At 39.1% G+C, this 16593-nt stretch overlaps 1 protein-coding gene across 2 annotated transcripts; it reads left to right on the forward strand.

Annotated features, from left to right (window-relative positions):
• Positions 1-1597: 1597 nt before the first annotated feature.
• Positions 1598-4985, forward strand: LOC125284126 (cytosolic 5'-nucleotidase 1A-like). 2 transcript variants are annotated; one of them, XM_048227906.1, is made up of 6 exons: positions 1598-1629; positions 2163-2317; positions 2720-2849; positions 3029-3151; positions 3237-3418; positions 4297-4985. In XM_048227906.1, exons 2-6 carry the CDS (start codon positions 2195-2197, stop codon positions 4609-4611), a joined length of 873 nt encoding a protein of 290 aa, XP_048083863.1. In that variant the 5' UTR covers positions 1598-1629; positions 2163-2194; the 3' UTR covers positions 4612-4985. The 2 variants fall into 2 exon arrangements, with proteins under 2 accessions (XP_048083863.1, XP_048083864.1); XM_048227907.1 differs by lacking the exon at positions 1598-1629 and having other exon boundaries at positions 2067-2317.
• The last annotated feature ends 11608 nt before the right edge of the window (positions 4986-16593 follow it).

Here is a 16593-nt window from a genome sequence, read left to right on the forward strand (position 1 = left end):
TCTACCACAAACTAAATAATCTGAAAACACCCCATTATTGTTTAAAAATGTTAATTTCGACATCGTTCTTACGCATCAAAAAATAGTTCCTTTTCAATAGACAGCGTCTTGGTTTGCTAGGTAACCAACATTCCAGACCCCTCGTTACGGGTCTTTGTGGTTTACGTGTCTTCTTGAAAGAAATGTTGAAATCACATTCATATCTAGGTTTGCTGCATGCATGTTACAAGGACACTGGGCCATGTCTTGTAAGGGACATGGTACTGCAAAAAAACGGAAACATAGTCTACATTGCAGAACCACTCAACTTTATTAATGTATAGTGAATAAATGTTACACTACTGTGCACAGCCTGACGGACGATGCTAGCATCGTTAGCAGCGGTTAGCTAATTATGCTAACGTTAGTTATCTACAAGTCTCCTCCAAGTGACAATCATATTATACACAATGCTGGCAATGCTGAGAACAATTAGCATCCTCGTTTATCTTACTTACATTGAGTTGACTGTGTGGCTTAATCCACAGATGTGGTGAAGCACTGTTTCGTTATGGTTTGCTAAGGAGTAACCCATTGCTTGAAATAGTGGAGAGCTGGGTGTCAAATCTTCGCATTGTATCGCGGAGTGATTTATTATTAGCTGTGCTGAGTCTGAGTTGAAATGTCCAGGGATATTCCAACTCATGGAACGTCTCTCGGCCAATCAGAAACAAATAAATAGTTCCATAGAACCCAATTGTTGTATAATACTCAATATCGCATTTACTAAAATATTTGAGGGTTCTGTTGATTATCCATAAAACAGAGAATAATACTGCATTTAGATCATGACAATACACTATAGATGCGTTAGCATATTCCATAACAGAAACTACATCACTTTCATCCAAACTGCAGAAAATAGAGGTTGTGGCACCTGCAAGTCAAAGATGTCTTAATCCAAAGGTAAATTTAATTACAGTCTCCATAGGTAGAGAAGACTATCCATTGCAGACATTACCGCTAAAATGCCATTGAATTCATAAAGCGCTTCTTATGCGTTATGGTTTGTATAGTATTGTTTTATTTCCATTAGGCTGTTGATTAATTTGACATTGTTTATTATTGGTACAGGTACATTAGAGGTACAGAGCCAATGAAATGCAGAAGTGCAAAGAAGCATTAAATACCAAGTGCAGGTTGAGTACGGTATTCTGTGCAGTTGTGTAGACAATAAAGATTAATAATGTACAGTGTATAGTTGGATAAAATCAAGTTTTCCAGATGACATGTCTACAGAGATAAGTAGATACAGTATATGTAAGGGATAATGTATAGAACGCCGGTCATTCTTGGGAAAATAAGTCGTGGCTTTTGCTGAGAAACAAAGTTCGCAATACACGCTGAACTTGAATCAAACATTCTTTAGAACACAGCTGATCAACCGTCTGCTTTCACTTTTGTATGAAGTTCCAATGCATGAAGTGGAATGGAATGGTACATATCCTGATATGGGTGGGACCTACTTCAATAACATTTACTCTATGTGTCAGAGTATGCTCTATATAAGTCATGCTGAACTCTGCATTAATTGCACACAAATCAGGTACTGTATCATCACAGTTCTGCATATAGAGCAAAGAACCTGAGGTAAGGGGCTGTCTTGGCTTACTGCTCTGATGTGTTAGTGGTCTCTTTTTAAATTACTTAATGTACTAATTCTAAAATACTTGAAAATATTTCACATTTCTTCACTGACTGACTTGAATGTATTTTGTAAATAAAAACAAATATAGAAATGTAAGGCCTACAACACTCTCAAAAAGTTTTAACAGAAGCAAGTTTACTATTGCTACTTAAGCTTTCCTTTCAATTATATTTTGTAATCATTTGGGAACTGGGGATATTAATTATTGCAGTTTTACAAATGGCATTTGCACAATTCTGTCTTACATTGAATGTTGACAAGACTGTAACAATGCACTAACAGGCGCAAACTTAGATAGAGAGTGTCCTGACATCTTAGTAAATGGGCAAAAAACAAACATGTGGATCAATTAAAATACATGTGTCAGCCTTGATCCAACTCTTAGCTTTAAAAAACATTAAAAAGCTGGGCAACACACTGAAATGTAACCTCTCAAAACATTTCAAAACATTGTGTTATACTGTTCTCTTTACAGAAGACGTCAAAGCAAAAACATCAAATAAGAAAATGGCAACACAAGAAAAGAGTTTGAATGATGCCATCACAATCGCTGTGTCTTCACAAACACTATTCAATATGAAAAAAAAGAGCCAACCTCTTTTACCCGGGGTGGCATTTCCCTTTGTGAAGGTAAAACATTATCTTCTCATTCCTCACGTCATTCATGTCTTCTTTTTTATTTTTATAGTAACACCATTAACAACACCATTCTCTATCAATGACCTGTGGGGAGATGGCTTTGTGAGTCACCCCAGTCATTGGACTCGTGTACACTCCAACTCTGAGAGCTTAAGTTTAAGAGAACCCAGCATAGACAACATGCAGCCTATTTCCTGAGAAGTACAAACTTGCAGAAGTAGCCAACATTATTCTGATGTAACTTAACATCAAAGGAAAGACAAAGGAAAATAAAGATGAACTGCTGTAAAGTGATGACATGATTATGCTGATACTTGTAATCTATGCTAATTCCTTAAAATATGCAAAATATGAATAAGTGTTTGTACTACCAACGGTGTCTCTTTGGAATAGGCTCTCATGAATGTGAACTCACGTTTACGAGAACTCTATCCAGACAGCAAAGAACTGTTTGACATTGTCCTAATGACAAACAACCAAGATTCCCAGGATGAACATCTCATCAACAGCATCAGTCATTATGGTAAGACCAAGATCTCAGAATCAGAGGGAGTATAACCTCATGATATGTTGTATGATATGGATGTCAGGTCATTGCCTGTAAGTTTATTCATTGCCTCTGACAAACACAGAGACAACAAGACAAACACACACTCATAAAACCCAATTGGATATTAATACAACCTAATTTATGTTGTGCAGGTTTAACTATTGAGAAGCCTTGCATGATTGGTTCAGATAGCATTGTGGGCCACCTGAAATTCTACAAGACTGACCTCTACCTGTCCGAGGATTCAGAGAAGGTTAAAGAGGCCATAGAGGAAGGTACTGAGATATTTGTTTTTGAACCTTAAACACAGTTGAAGCTATAATACATTTCAGAGGTATATTGATGTCTCTGTGATTCAAGGGATTGCTGCCGCTACTATGTCAGCCTGTGAAAATGAGTCGGAGCTGGACAATGAGCTACGTGTCGCCTTTGATGGAGATGGCGTTCTGTTCTCAGATGAATCCGAAATCATATTCCAGACAAAAGGGAAGGAGGCATTCATTGAAAATGAGAGGGCACTTGTAAATAGGCCCCTAGAACAGGTCTGTGACACTTATATATGTAGAAATGCTTTGGTCGTTTTATGTCTGACATAATATCTGGAGTAGAACAAGTTACACTGAGGAACTAACCTAACACTAGCTAAAGCCAGGCAACCTAGGCCTTGCAGTAACTAACATAACCAGTGTGCTTCTAGTTAGCCAAGGCCGATGTTGCTTGCACAGAAATCATGTCAGGGAAAAGAAACACATTTTAATGTGACATACTGACTATAACGTTTTTGCTCCCACTTGAAGCGTATTTTCTCTGCAACGTGCACGTACAAACACGCCGTGGTACAGTATGTACAAACAGGCCACACTTGGGTAAAACCGCAGACTGCCTGTGGTGGGAGCTGAGAATGGCAATTTGCACTTTTGTAAGCACATGTACGCAAGGGGTGGGGCTGTTTTGTCCTAACTGTGACATCAGCGTTTTCAAAAAGTAGCATTGTAACTGTATACACGGCGATAGAGGTGGCGTTTCGAAACGTTTTCACTTTGGAACGTTGAAACGGTGTCATGTACAAAAACAATGGCCAAAACAATAAGAACATTTTTTTTTTTTTTGTGTGGACTTAATTACAAATACAATTTTTTTTTAAAATGTTTTATTTATTTATTTATTTTTTACTTTTATGCCTTTAATTGACATGATAGTAGAGAATGACAGGAAGTGAGTGGGAGAGAGAGTCGGGGTGGGATCTGGAAAGGATCACAGGGCAGGAATCAAACCCGGGTCACTGACGTACGGTGCAGGTGCCCCAGCCAGTTGCGCCACGGCTGGGGCCAAATTAATATTTACAGCTTAGTTACAGCCTTAGTTACAGCCAAAGTTCATGTCTATGAAGGAGTGAAAAACAAAATGTCTGTATTCACAGGGGCCTCTGAAAGGATTTCTGCAGGCACTGGTGAAACTTCAGCAAAAATTCCATGCCAGGAAGGAGAAGTGTCCCATCCGCACATACCTTGTGACCTCTCGGGATAATGAAGGTGGAAAGGCTCGCGTCCTGACGACCTTCAGAAGCTGGAATCTGAAGGTGGATGAAGAAGTCTACTTGACAGGAACTCCAAAAGGACCCCCGCTGCAAAAAATCAGGCCTCATATCTTCTTTGATGATAAAATGTCCTACATTATAGAAGCCCAAAAATGGGGAACAATCGCTGCTCATGTACCCTATGGAATTGGACAGTAATCCTGAAAAAAATAACAAAAAGCTCTAGAGTCCATAACTCTATACCTTTTAGGCACCACTATACAGTAGGTAAGATTATGTTTTACAGTAAAGCAAAAATATGGAGCTTTGGTCTAAAACTAGCAAGCCAACAACCTATAAAGCATGCAGAAATCTTGAAAACACTTCCATGAGCCCAGTTGCCATTGACAAAAGCTTCCTAACATGCTAACTGGTGTCTTCTGGCAATATCCTACTGTTAAGGCTTTTCCTACATTTCCTGAGTGGTCCAGACCATACATACTCTATAGTTAGACGGTTACTGGGAATGACCCGTGTGTTTATCTGTCCTTCACATCATCATATATACCATAAAAATGAAATTGAAAAATGAAATTGATACCTATAGAAGTTGCTAATAAAAACATACCTGAAAAAGTCACAAACTGTTGTGTTGCTTACAGTAATTATACCCACTAAAATTTAACCTTATCATAATAAATATACTTATTACCACAATAGTGTGGGGGTTCCTTCAGAAGTGACATGAACCAATTCATAAAGGCAATTACTGGAATCCAATAACAATAAAAGCAGTTGTTTGTCACACGCTAGCTGGTCACTTCTGCAAATAAGTGTAAGATAATGAAACCACATTTTATTGATCCAGTCCTAGCGTGTAAATATTGGCAGTGCCGCTGCTCCCACTGCGCATTACGCACTGCGTAGGGCACCAAAGGACAGAGGGGGCACCCAAATGTAGCCAATAAATAGTAGCTTTACTGCCAACTGCGTTTCACTCTTCCTTGAGAACGTTTATGTCAAAATGGTATTACATGCAAGGATGATGCTTTTTGGGTCCTCTCAATCTCCACCACGTAGCAGATCTAACTTTACTTACTCCACTTAATTCGCCTTATTCACCCGGCGGCCAGAACGAGGCTAAAGGGTACACTTGCCATTATACCGAAGTCCAGCAGATGGTGGTGGTGATGCACTCAGTTTGCAAACTGATAAAAGAAACTCACTGAAGAAGAAGAACAGGCCAGTGAACCCTTCTTCTTTTTCGGTGAGCTTTTTTTTGGCCGCCGGGTGAATAAGGCGAATTGGGAACGCATCTTGCACGTGCACAAGAAAGACAAAAAGAGTGGCAGATTCCAGCTGGCTTATAAGACATTTTGAAAAGGAAATCATGAAGGCAACAAAGACAAGGCTACAGGTGGTTGCGACTTGCAAGGTTATCTGGTTAAAAATGGTTGACCATTTTTATACTCAGATTGGTGAAAGGGCTCTTTTACATAGGCTGCAATTAATGTGATTTGGAACATGGACCAGAATATAAAGACTAGTCTACTACTTTGCCTTTGTAGAATGAATTGGTGACTCGTCAATAATTCGGTTTCCAAGCACATGATATGCCAAGCCGACTGAAACACATTCCATTCAGATAGCTAGGTGGCTACCAGACTCATAATTCACATTTAATTGCAAACAGAAATGTGAAGCAACATGCCATTACATACTTCCATTTCCAAAGCAATAAAGGCTGCTTATAACAACTTCATATTGTGCATATTATTGTTAAATGTCCCATATTATACTTCTTTTTCAACAAGTCAAAATAGACCCATGGGTTGCACAAAATATGTCTGAAGCTGTTCCACTCAGATTACACATTATCAGCAGCTCCATTCTTGCCAGTTTCAGTCCCTTTCAGAATAGGCTGTTTCTGGGGCCTGTTGCCTTAAATGCAAATGAGCTGTTGTTGGCCACGCCCCACTCCGGAACTGATTCCATGTTTATGCCAAAGGGCAGCAACGCCAACGTTACTGTCTATCACTGTGTCTCAAATGACGTACTTCTGAGTACACCTTCACGCAGAGCCCTGTGTGCACTGTGTGCTTACTGGCAGAGTGCGTGAATTTGAACAGAATGTCGTCCCATATCAAACACCAACTCCTTGCACTTAACGGAAATAACGATTGCAACATTTAAATATAACTTTATTGGTTTCCTCTATTCGACAGTGACATGGTCGTACTGTGTCAATACATGAACAGTTTATGTTATAACTTGATTGTACCTCTGTAAAGTGTGTTTTCCACTGCTGCTGCTTCAGCTTTCTCAACCACGATTACGAGTTTGAAAATGCCCGCTCCCCTTCCGCTATGTAGCCAAGATGGCGTTCGTTGAGGGTGAAAAGTGTCCAGCGTTCCACACTCAGCTTTTTGACCATCCGGGGACTAGCAGTGCACTTTGTGTCGTTGGAACTGTCAGTGTGAACACCCTCACGTACTCAAATTAGGTATTGTAAGTGCAGAACACACAGTGCATGACTATGGGGAATAGGAGTCTGTGTTGGTGACACGGTGATGGAGGATTCTCCACCAGAAAGCCTCCGACTGCTAGTGATAAAATGCAATTTTGGTATGCAGGAATAATAAAGAATGTGTGACTAATGTCACTGACGGTTCTGTTTTTTTTCATAGTAAAGTAGCCTAATATTAATATAAAGTTATTGGAGTTTAGCCGAAACGTCTGCTAAATACAATAACCATAGCAGAATCAATTCAGACACTTACGGTGGCGCATTGCATTCACATCACAAAAAAAAATAATCAGGTTATCTCATAATTATGAGATAATTATCTCATAATTATGAGATAAGGATAGGATTCGTGCAGAGGATCTAAACAGCCTTTCAATAAAAGCAAGCACATATTTGGGGGCCAAGCAGCGAAGCTGCGAGGACCTCATTGTGTTTCTACGTTTTCCTATTATTATTATTATATGCAATGGGAGTCTATGGCAGCCCATAGAACCGTATGGTAAAAAGTTGGGAAATTTGGCACACTGATTGGGGACGGTCCCATGATTCATGTCACCAAGTTTCATGTCGGCAACTCAAACCCTCTAGCGCCACCAACAGGCCAAAGTTGGACGTGCGTTCATGCACGTAACTTTTGACCTGTTGGTCCGATTTTCAAAAGTCAGTATTGTTGGAATCCTTGGACCAAGCCGAGTTCAACTATGACGTCATTTTCCGCCATTTTGGATTTCATCAAAAACACTTAAAATGTATCAGGGGTCACATACTTTCTCTGATTCCCACCAAATTTGACACAGATCATCTTCAGACCAAGCCTCACAAAAGTTATCACTTTTTGTCTTGAATATTACCGTTCGCCCATAAAAGCCAATCAAAATTTGCGGTGAAGCCGTAAACAGGAAGTGAGCTCATATCTCAGCAACCCTTGCATGTATCAAAACCAAACTTGGTACATTGACTCATGACCCCATCAGGAGGACCCTCAAGAAATTTGGTGACCTTTGACCTCTAGGGGGCGCTGTAATTCATAAACATGCCTTTTGGCCTGTAGCTGCTGCTGTGCTTAGAATTAAATTGTACTAGTGGTGTCTGGTAATACTGTGAAAGGTCCTTAGGTCAACTGAGGGCAACTTGTCACATCAATATAATTTATTCGGCCGCCATATTTGATTTGATCAAAAACACCAACAATTTCGCACAGGTCACAAATTTCATCTGATCTTCACCAAAATTGGCACAGACCATCTTCAGACCATGCCTTGTCACTTAATTTATTTCTGTAACAATTGATAGAAGCATTCGCCTGTCACATCCAATCGAAATTTGTGGCGAAGCCGCCAAACAGGAAGTGAGCTCATATCTCAGCAATCGTTGCATGTATCAAAACCAAACTTGGTACATGGACTCATGACCCCATCAGGTGAATGCCGAAGAAATTTTGTGACCTTTGACCTCTAGGGTCACTGCAATTAGCAAAAATGCATTTTGCCTTGTAACTTTTGACATGCTAGACGTGAAACTTGCTTTGACAGCTTATGGCCATACATCTGATTGCAGCATTGAGCTAACAGCATTTCGTTGCCATGGTTACCCCGGCCTAACTGCTTGGCCCCCTCATTGCTGCTTGCAGCTATATTTCCTACTGATTTCCTGCTTTGAATGACTTTCGTACTTTGAGAGATTAACATGTCTTTAAGTGGCATGAAAAATAAGCCTGTCAAATCGCCAACAACCCCAAAGCAAAGAGTAAGCTTCTATAGGCTACTCTTTGCCCAAAGGCAATACAATGTTGCACGTTACAGTCCTAACCAGTAGGTGGAGGTACAACTACGCATAGAGCTACCTCCATCCACGTTGTCACACGCACACCTATTGTTTATTTTGTGCAGCTAGGCTACTTGTTCAAGTGGCATTGATGAATTAAACAGTCACATTTTTCCTACACGTATTACTGTATATTGAGAGAAAATAGTCAGTTGAGAGAAAATAGTCAGTTGTAAACAGGGGTGAAAGTAAGCCGGTACTGGCCGGTACGGAGTTCCACTAAAATATTTGGAGAGGATACGCCGTACCGGAAAGAAAACTATACTGTCTCTGAAAAATATAGCACTTTCAGCATGACAACACAACTGCTAACGTCAAATTACCAGAAGCAACACGTTTCCCCCAAAATATATTTCATATACATCGTTCTGAACTGTATCTGAATTGTGTCTAAACCTCCGTGCAGCTGGACAGACAGCGAGCAAGCTATAGCCTTGGCGTACAGTAGCCTACAGTAATTGCGCATAGCGTGCACTGGTATCCAAAGTGTTTTAGCAGACGGACGTTTCTTGGAAAGTCTCCCAAATAAAAAAACATACAGGCTAAAAAGAAAAATATGTTGATGTTTCAATAGCCTATTCTGGTTTTATGTGTGCAGTGTTTGGCTTGGAGAGACAGGAGACAGACAGTGCGTAATGCGGCTTAACCAGATCTTAGCGCAGCAATAATGAAAGTGTTTTAGCGGACAGAAGTATGTTGCAGTCTCCCAAATAAAAAGGCATGACTCAAAGAAACGTGTTTCATGATATACAGTAGCCTATATAAAAAAAAATTGATTGGAAGTGGGAGCGAGCAGAGTAACTAGATTAAATAAATAAATAAATAAATAAATAAATAAATGTTGAAATTAAGTGTTTGCAATTTATTCATAATCAAAAACAGATGCAGGTGGGTTAAAGAGTGATACTAGAGTGATAAGAAGTCCTAGTGAATGCTTGATAAGTAGACTATAATAGAGTAAATAAACAAATAAATAAATAATAAATAATTAGGCTAAGTGAAACTACTTTCACCCCTGGTTGTAAACAAAGAACTCTTCTTATGTAACCCTTTCGTAAATGGACTGAAGTTTGATCTACATATCTACTTTTATTGATTATGCTAACCGTTAGCATCTCTATGGGATTTCTCATATACATTAGCCATAAGCTAACACATTAGTTTCTATTCTGTAACTTGAAATGCTAGTCTACATGATTGCTCTTAAACAAAACATCGAAGGAGATAGGCTAACTGAGATGTACTCTGTTGGTCTGCATAGTTTTACAGTGAATCCTAAGTAAAGGTTTGAAAGGAACTTCAGCTTCAGACTTTCTCTTGAGAAGCTGTTAGGTCTTCTCTAATAGACCATGTCATTGCCTCACACAAGTGCGGGCAGAATTGGAAATGTGTCATAGGCTAAATCATGATTATCTCGTAATTATCTCATATTTTTTTTTTGTGATGTGAATGCAATGCGCCACCGTAGACACTTGCATGTATGATGTAACATGTTAAATGACAATGGGTAAAACTTTATTTGGGTCGGTATATAAGCCCAGCTGTGTTTATTTTACCTAACTACATAGAAAACATTATGAATTGCATCCACACATATCAGTAGCCTTTTAATAATGTAGGCTAAAGATCTAGCTATGTGCTGAATGTCATTCCAATTTCACAATGATCATGGAGGATAGCCTGGTTAACACCAGACCACTTCTCAAATCTCAATTGCTAACAGGTTCGTCTGGGTTCTCCCCGACTACATTGAGGATGTTCTGTTGTCACCATCATTACCACAGCCAATTCAGCCAAGTTCAAATTGAACTATTGAAAAAACTTCAAGATGGTTCATCACATTATTGCATTTAAAGAATCAAATGTGGTTAAAAGTAACAAGTAGGCTACTTGGGTCCGTGTATCATTCGTTCATTTACAAGGATACAAGGAAGTTTACTGTCACATGCATATAGTTACTTATGTCTGGTGTCAGCCTATTTGTGCATTTATGGGGGGGGGGGGGGTAAAAAGTGCAGTATAAGAGGGGTTTAGTAGATTAAGTGGCAAGGGCTGCATAAGAAAGGTGGGGGAGGATTGGGATGGGGGGGGGGGCACCAACAAGGAGCACCCAAGAGCAACAGGGGCAAGGAAAAACTCCCTTACCAAGGAAGAAACCTTGGGCAGATCCACGGCTCAAGGGGCTAACCCAACTGCCAGGGGTCTTGGTGTGTGTGTTGGGGGGATGACAGGGGAGATGGGATAGTGTGCTGTGTATGTGGGGAGAGGGCAGTGTGCTATATGTGTGTTGGAGAAGCTTCCTCATGAGACAATATGCTGTGTATTGGTGGGGAATCAAAAACGAAAAAACAGAAAATATTGTCTAACATCTATAGCGAGAAATTGGGCAACTTGCGCAACGACGGCAAACTCGGTTTCGTTGAATCAAAAGAAAATCATCTCCCTTCTCATGCCTGTTTCGTTTATGAACATCGCATTCGCCCAAAGCGTTGCCCCATGATTATAGAAGTAATGACTGGCCTAGGCTATGTAGTATCAGCTCATGTTAGGGAAGTAGGCCTAGATGTTAGATCTATCAGCTCAGATCGTCATTTGTCGCCAATGTCATTGGAAGGCAGCCAGCTGCCGTAGCCTTCTGGTGAGATTACACCAAAGACAGTAACTATGACAGGGAAACTAGGGACACACATCGTTCAACAAGCACATTGATCAAAGGAAAGAGGGGCTAGAACTTCATTTTGCGCAAGTTTAAAATGTTTAGCCGACTGCGTAATTTGCCATTTTTGTTCAATAAGTTCTACTTTTCATGTCATGAATGTAACATGCCTATGATAAGGCTTTGCAGTTGTACAACATGGTCAATCTGTCTCAGTTGTGTTTCATGTGACGCACCGAAGCTAGGCCTACATCCATGCATTGTTTTGCTCCAGTTTAAAATGTTTCAGCTGTGATCAAATGCGTTCAATAAATTCCACTCCACGTATGGTGTATCTCATCTAGGCTTCTCTTAGGCTATGTTCAATCAAATTGGCTTTGCCCACCCTTTTCTTTCTGTGCCCACCCATTTGAACATGTCTGGCTACGCTACTGAATCGAGCATAGGAGTAGAAAAACCTATTCGTTTAGACTACCGACTGAGGGGAAAAAAAGAGATTCTGTTGCTCTGTCCGAGTGGTCATTTAAATATAGATCTTTAGGTTAAATTGTGTGTGGTAAAGTTATAATTGGACTGGTAGGCCTAGAAGCAGCAGCTGGCAATGGAAGTCAATAAATAATTTCCGGGTCCGAGCAATCGGAAAAAATAAATATCAAAATCAGTTTTGGGCCTGAGACCGTTTTTTAAACGTTCTACTTTTGATCTGATCATGAAATCAAAAGTCTGAAAAACAAAACGGTCCGTGTACCTTCTGTTCATTTGATTTTCAAATTCGAAACGAAAATTGAAAATCGAAAAACGACCTTATATCTGTATTTTTAAAAAACAAAATAGGAAATTCCCTCGTGTTTTTGTTTTGGATATTAAACTTTGTATCCCCACGGCCGAAATCCAAAATCAGCACAACAATAATGTGAAATCGGCACTTTCCTCAATTTTTCATTTGGCCTGTCCCCGCTAGGCTGTCCTACATTGAAACCTATGACGTTTTAATTAGAGACATGCGCGACTAGCCTATCGTTGCCTGTATTATGTTGGTAAAGGAGAATAGTAATGGAGAAAGAATCGAGAATGAGCTGTCCTTGCATTGGGGCGGGGGAGGAGGGGGGTGATAAGGCCTAAGGAAGCATAGTAGCCAGCTGACCAAGGACGTAGGCTATTTGGTTATGGTTATGATAATGGTATTTCGCAGATGCTTCTGTTCAAAGTGACATACAACTAATTTATATTTATATTCATACTGTAACAACTGAGGCAACAAGGTTCAAATCAGTACATTTATTGGGTCAGGAGTGGGGAACACAGACAGGTCAAAATCATTATAGAACACACAAGGCTAACACATGCACAATACACGAACGGGTAGTCACACACAACACACATGAATAAACACATGAGGTACAACCATAGACTGTATACAGTCTATGGGTACAACCAAGGGAAGACTACACATGCTAACACACCACAAGGTAAATGCAAATACAATAGGCCTACTAAAACCGATATATCACATTCCAACATGCACATATGGCATTATGGGAATCCGATACAACGAGTCAAACGCACCGACGTTAGATTTTTTTTTTTTTTGCAGTTTAAACTGTTAAGCTAAGCCTATACCTACAAAACATAGGCAAATAAATGCATGATGTCGATTGTCTTTTCAGTGACATTTCCCCTCTTTCTTCGAAAGGGTGCATGCAACCTTAATCCCACTCCCTAGCACAGGACATAAATTAGGCCTACATATCGATCAAAATGAGAAGCTTGGAATGTTCGGGCGATTTTTTTTCTATGTGCAGATCACGGTCCTTCAACATCAGCATCTTGCTCCCTTTGATGAACATATAGGCTAGCAATTATCTATTCGGGCAGTGGTAAAAAAATGCTGTCAGCATGCAGTAGTTTGTTGAGTGTGTGGTGGCCTTGTGTGCCTGGGTTTTCATTTTTAACTTGAATAATGACTAATTGAAATTACAATATTAAAATTCAAACACTCATTGTATATTTGATTATTTTTTCCACAAAATGCTTCAATATTTGTGTTTTATTTTTCTCTGAGAAGTACTGTTTTAGGTAAAGGTCTTCAAATCCGTTTTTTGATCACTGTTTTAACCTTGAAAATCAAATAAACAGAAGGTACACAGACCCAAAACATTATTTGTTGGTTTGTATCACATTCATAAACAGATAATGAAAAAACAAGTCCTTTTTTCGTTTTTTCATTTTGGATTCTAAATGATTTGTTCATTTGATATTCAATTGAGAATCCACAATGAAAAAATGACTGGTTATATCATTATTTGTTTATGAATGTGATACAAACAAACAAATAATTCTTTGTTTATCATCGGAAAAAAATAAATATCAAAATCAGTTTTGGCCCTGGTCCGTGTATCATTCGTTCATTTGGTATTCAATTGAGAATCCAAAATGAAAAAAGGACTTGTTTTTTCATTATTTGTTTATGAATGTGATACAAACCAACAAATAATGCTTTGTTTTTCAGACTTTTGATTTCATGATCAGATCAAAAGTAGAACGTTTAAAAAACGGCCTCAGGCCCAAAACTGATTTTGATATTTATTTTTTCCGATTTCTGTGACCTGGAAGTCTATCCAAGTCACTTTCTTGGTCTAGACCTGTCAGTGCTCAGTGTTGCCAATTTAGTGACTTTGTTGCAGAAAATATTGTCTAACAACTATAGCGAGAAATTGGGCACTTGTGCAACGATGGCAAACTTGGTTTAGTTGAATCGACAAAAAATCATCTCCCTTATCATGCCTGTTTTGTTTATGAACATTGCGTTCGCCCAAAGCATTATAGAAGTAATGACTGGCCAAGGCTATGTAGTATCAGCCCATGTTAGGGAAGTAGGCCTAGATGTTAGATCTATCAGCTCAGAGCATCATTTGTCGCCAACGTCACTGGAAGGCAGCCAGCTGCAGTAGCCTTCTGGTGAGATTACACCAAAGACAGTAGCTATGACAGGGAAACTAAGGACACATCGTTCAACAAGCACATTGATCAAAGGAAAGAGGGGCTACAACTTCATTCACAAACAGAGCAAATAATTCAAATCGAGCCATAGGCGGGCCTAGGCCCGTCTACTTGTCAGTCTTGCCCGTCCAACTAGGCCTACGTTCACCATCTAAAAAAGACGCGCAAGTCAACACTGCTCTGAGAGCTCAAGAAACAGTCAAATCGCGAACAGGCGGCAGCTCCATTTAATTGTCAGGTGTGAAATGCGTTCATATTCCACTTTTTATGTCATAGACGTTGCATGCCTATGGAAGAAAAGGCTTTGCAGTAGGATTGTCCAAGCTGTTGCTTCAGTTTGTGTTTTAAGTTATGCGATGCACCGTTGCTGGGTTCATGCCGTTTTGCGCAAGTTTAAAATGTTTAGCCGACTGCGTAATTTGCCATTTTTGTTCAATAAGTTCTACTTTTCATGTCATGAATGTAACATGCATATGATAAGGCTTTGCAGTTGTAGGCCTACAATATGGTCAATCTATTGTCTGGTAGGCCTAGTCCGATTTAACACTGCAAAACAGAAGCAGCAGCTGGCAATGGAAGTCAATAAATAATTTCCGGGTCAGAGCAATCGGAAAAAATAAATATCAAAATCAGTTTTGGGCCTGAGGCCGTTTTTTAAACGTTCTACTTTTGATCTGATCATGAAATCAAAAGTCTGAAAAACAAAGCATTATTTGTTGGTTTGTATCACATTCATAAACAGATAATGAAAAAACAAGTCCTTTTTTCGTTTTTTCATTTTGGATTCTCAATTGAATATCAAATGAACGAATGATACACGGACCGGCCCTGATGCAGTTTTGTTCTCCTTTTGATCTGACCATGAAATCAAAAGTCTGAAAAACAAAGCGTTATTTGTTTGTTTGTATCACATTCGTAAACAAATAATGAAATAAGTCATTTTTTCATTTTTTGATTTTGGATTCTCTATTGAATATCAAATTAACGAATCATACACAGACTGTACTTCATGCTCATATTTTAAATGTAGTGGAGTCAATGGTACATTATTAGTCTTTCAAATGTAGTGAAGTAAAAGTCACAAGTTTCCAAAATTATTAATACTGAAGTAAAGTACAGATACTCAAAAATCATACTTGAGTACAGTAATCAAGTAAATGTACTTAGTTACTGTCCACCTCTGGCTACAAGTATTTGTCAATCATTGTGTTACTTAGTTCACAATGATTGTCATTTTTGTTTGGGTTGCATTCTTGCATTTTATTTTGCATTCTTTACAACAAAAACAATTCTTGTCATTTTGGAAAATGAAATTTGCATCATTCCAGAGTCAAACAAATATTTTTTTACAATAAGCTTTATGCCAATATTCAGTGCCACTTCTGGCCATTTTAGTGCCCTAAGTGAGTAGCTTTGTGGTTAAGAGCATCGAGTATTTAAGTATTCATAATGCCCTTTTGCCAGCTCTTGTTTACAAGCCTGGTTTGTTTTAGCCACATTGATAGCACGATATTAAAGGGGCCATATAATGCAAAATGCTTTTTCTGTGCTTTTGTACTTTTATTTGGGTCTCTGATGCTTCTACAAACACTCCAGGTTTTTATGGGTTAGTTGAGAGAGGTTGATGTCAGAAACTATGCGCTTCTGTGAGCTAGTCAGAAATCTCCCTTATTGAGACGTCACAATAAGGGAAATTTGAATGTTATTACTCCCAGAGCCATATAGGACGCTGACTACCCACCCCCATCTGAAAATTCCCACCCACTATTGGAACGTCCTGTCGAAGATCCTCCATTTTGGTCATAGCCTATTGTTTCCAAAAGTAGGCTAGGCTACACAAAATATCCAAACATCTTTTAGGCACCTGATATCATCCATATTTCAGTGTTTCCCACAGAATTGGATTCAATTTGTGGTGGTAGCTGGGGGGGTGGGGGTGGTGGTACACATTATGAAAATAGGTCAAATGTTTTAGCTGGGTGTAAGGAACTAAAAGTCTCTTCAAGTCCTATGACCGACCAAAGTATGTATACCCTATTAATGACCAAACAAACATTATTTCAATACATCAAAAAGATAAAAAACAACTTGTACTTCTGAATACTACTTCTGTATTTTAACTTAAGTAAAAATCTGACTTAGCAACTTTCACTTAGTATAGGAGTAATATTTGACAAGGTGTATCTATACTTTC

This window comes from Alosa alosa, chromosome 19 (assembly GCF_017589495.1).
Source record: "Alosa alosa isolate M-15738 ecotype Scorff River chromosome 19, AALO_Geno_1.1, whole genome shotgun sequence".
Taxonomy (NCBI): Eukaryota; Metazoa; Chordata; class Actinopteri; order Clupeiformes; family Clupeidae; genus Alosa; species Alosa alosa.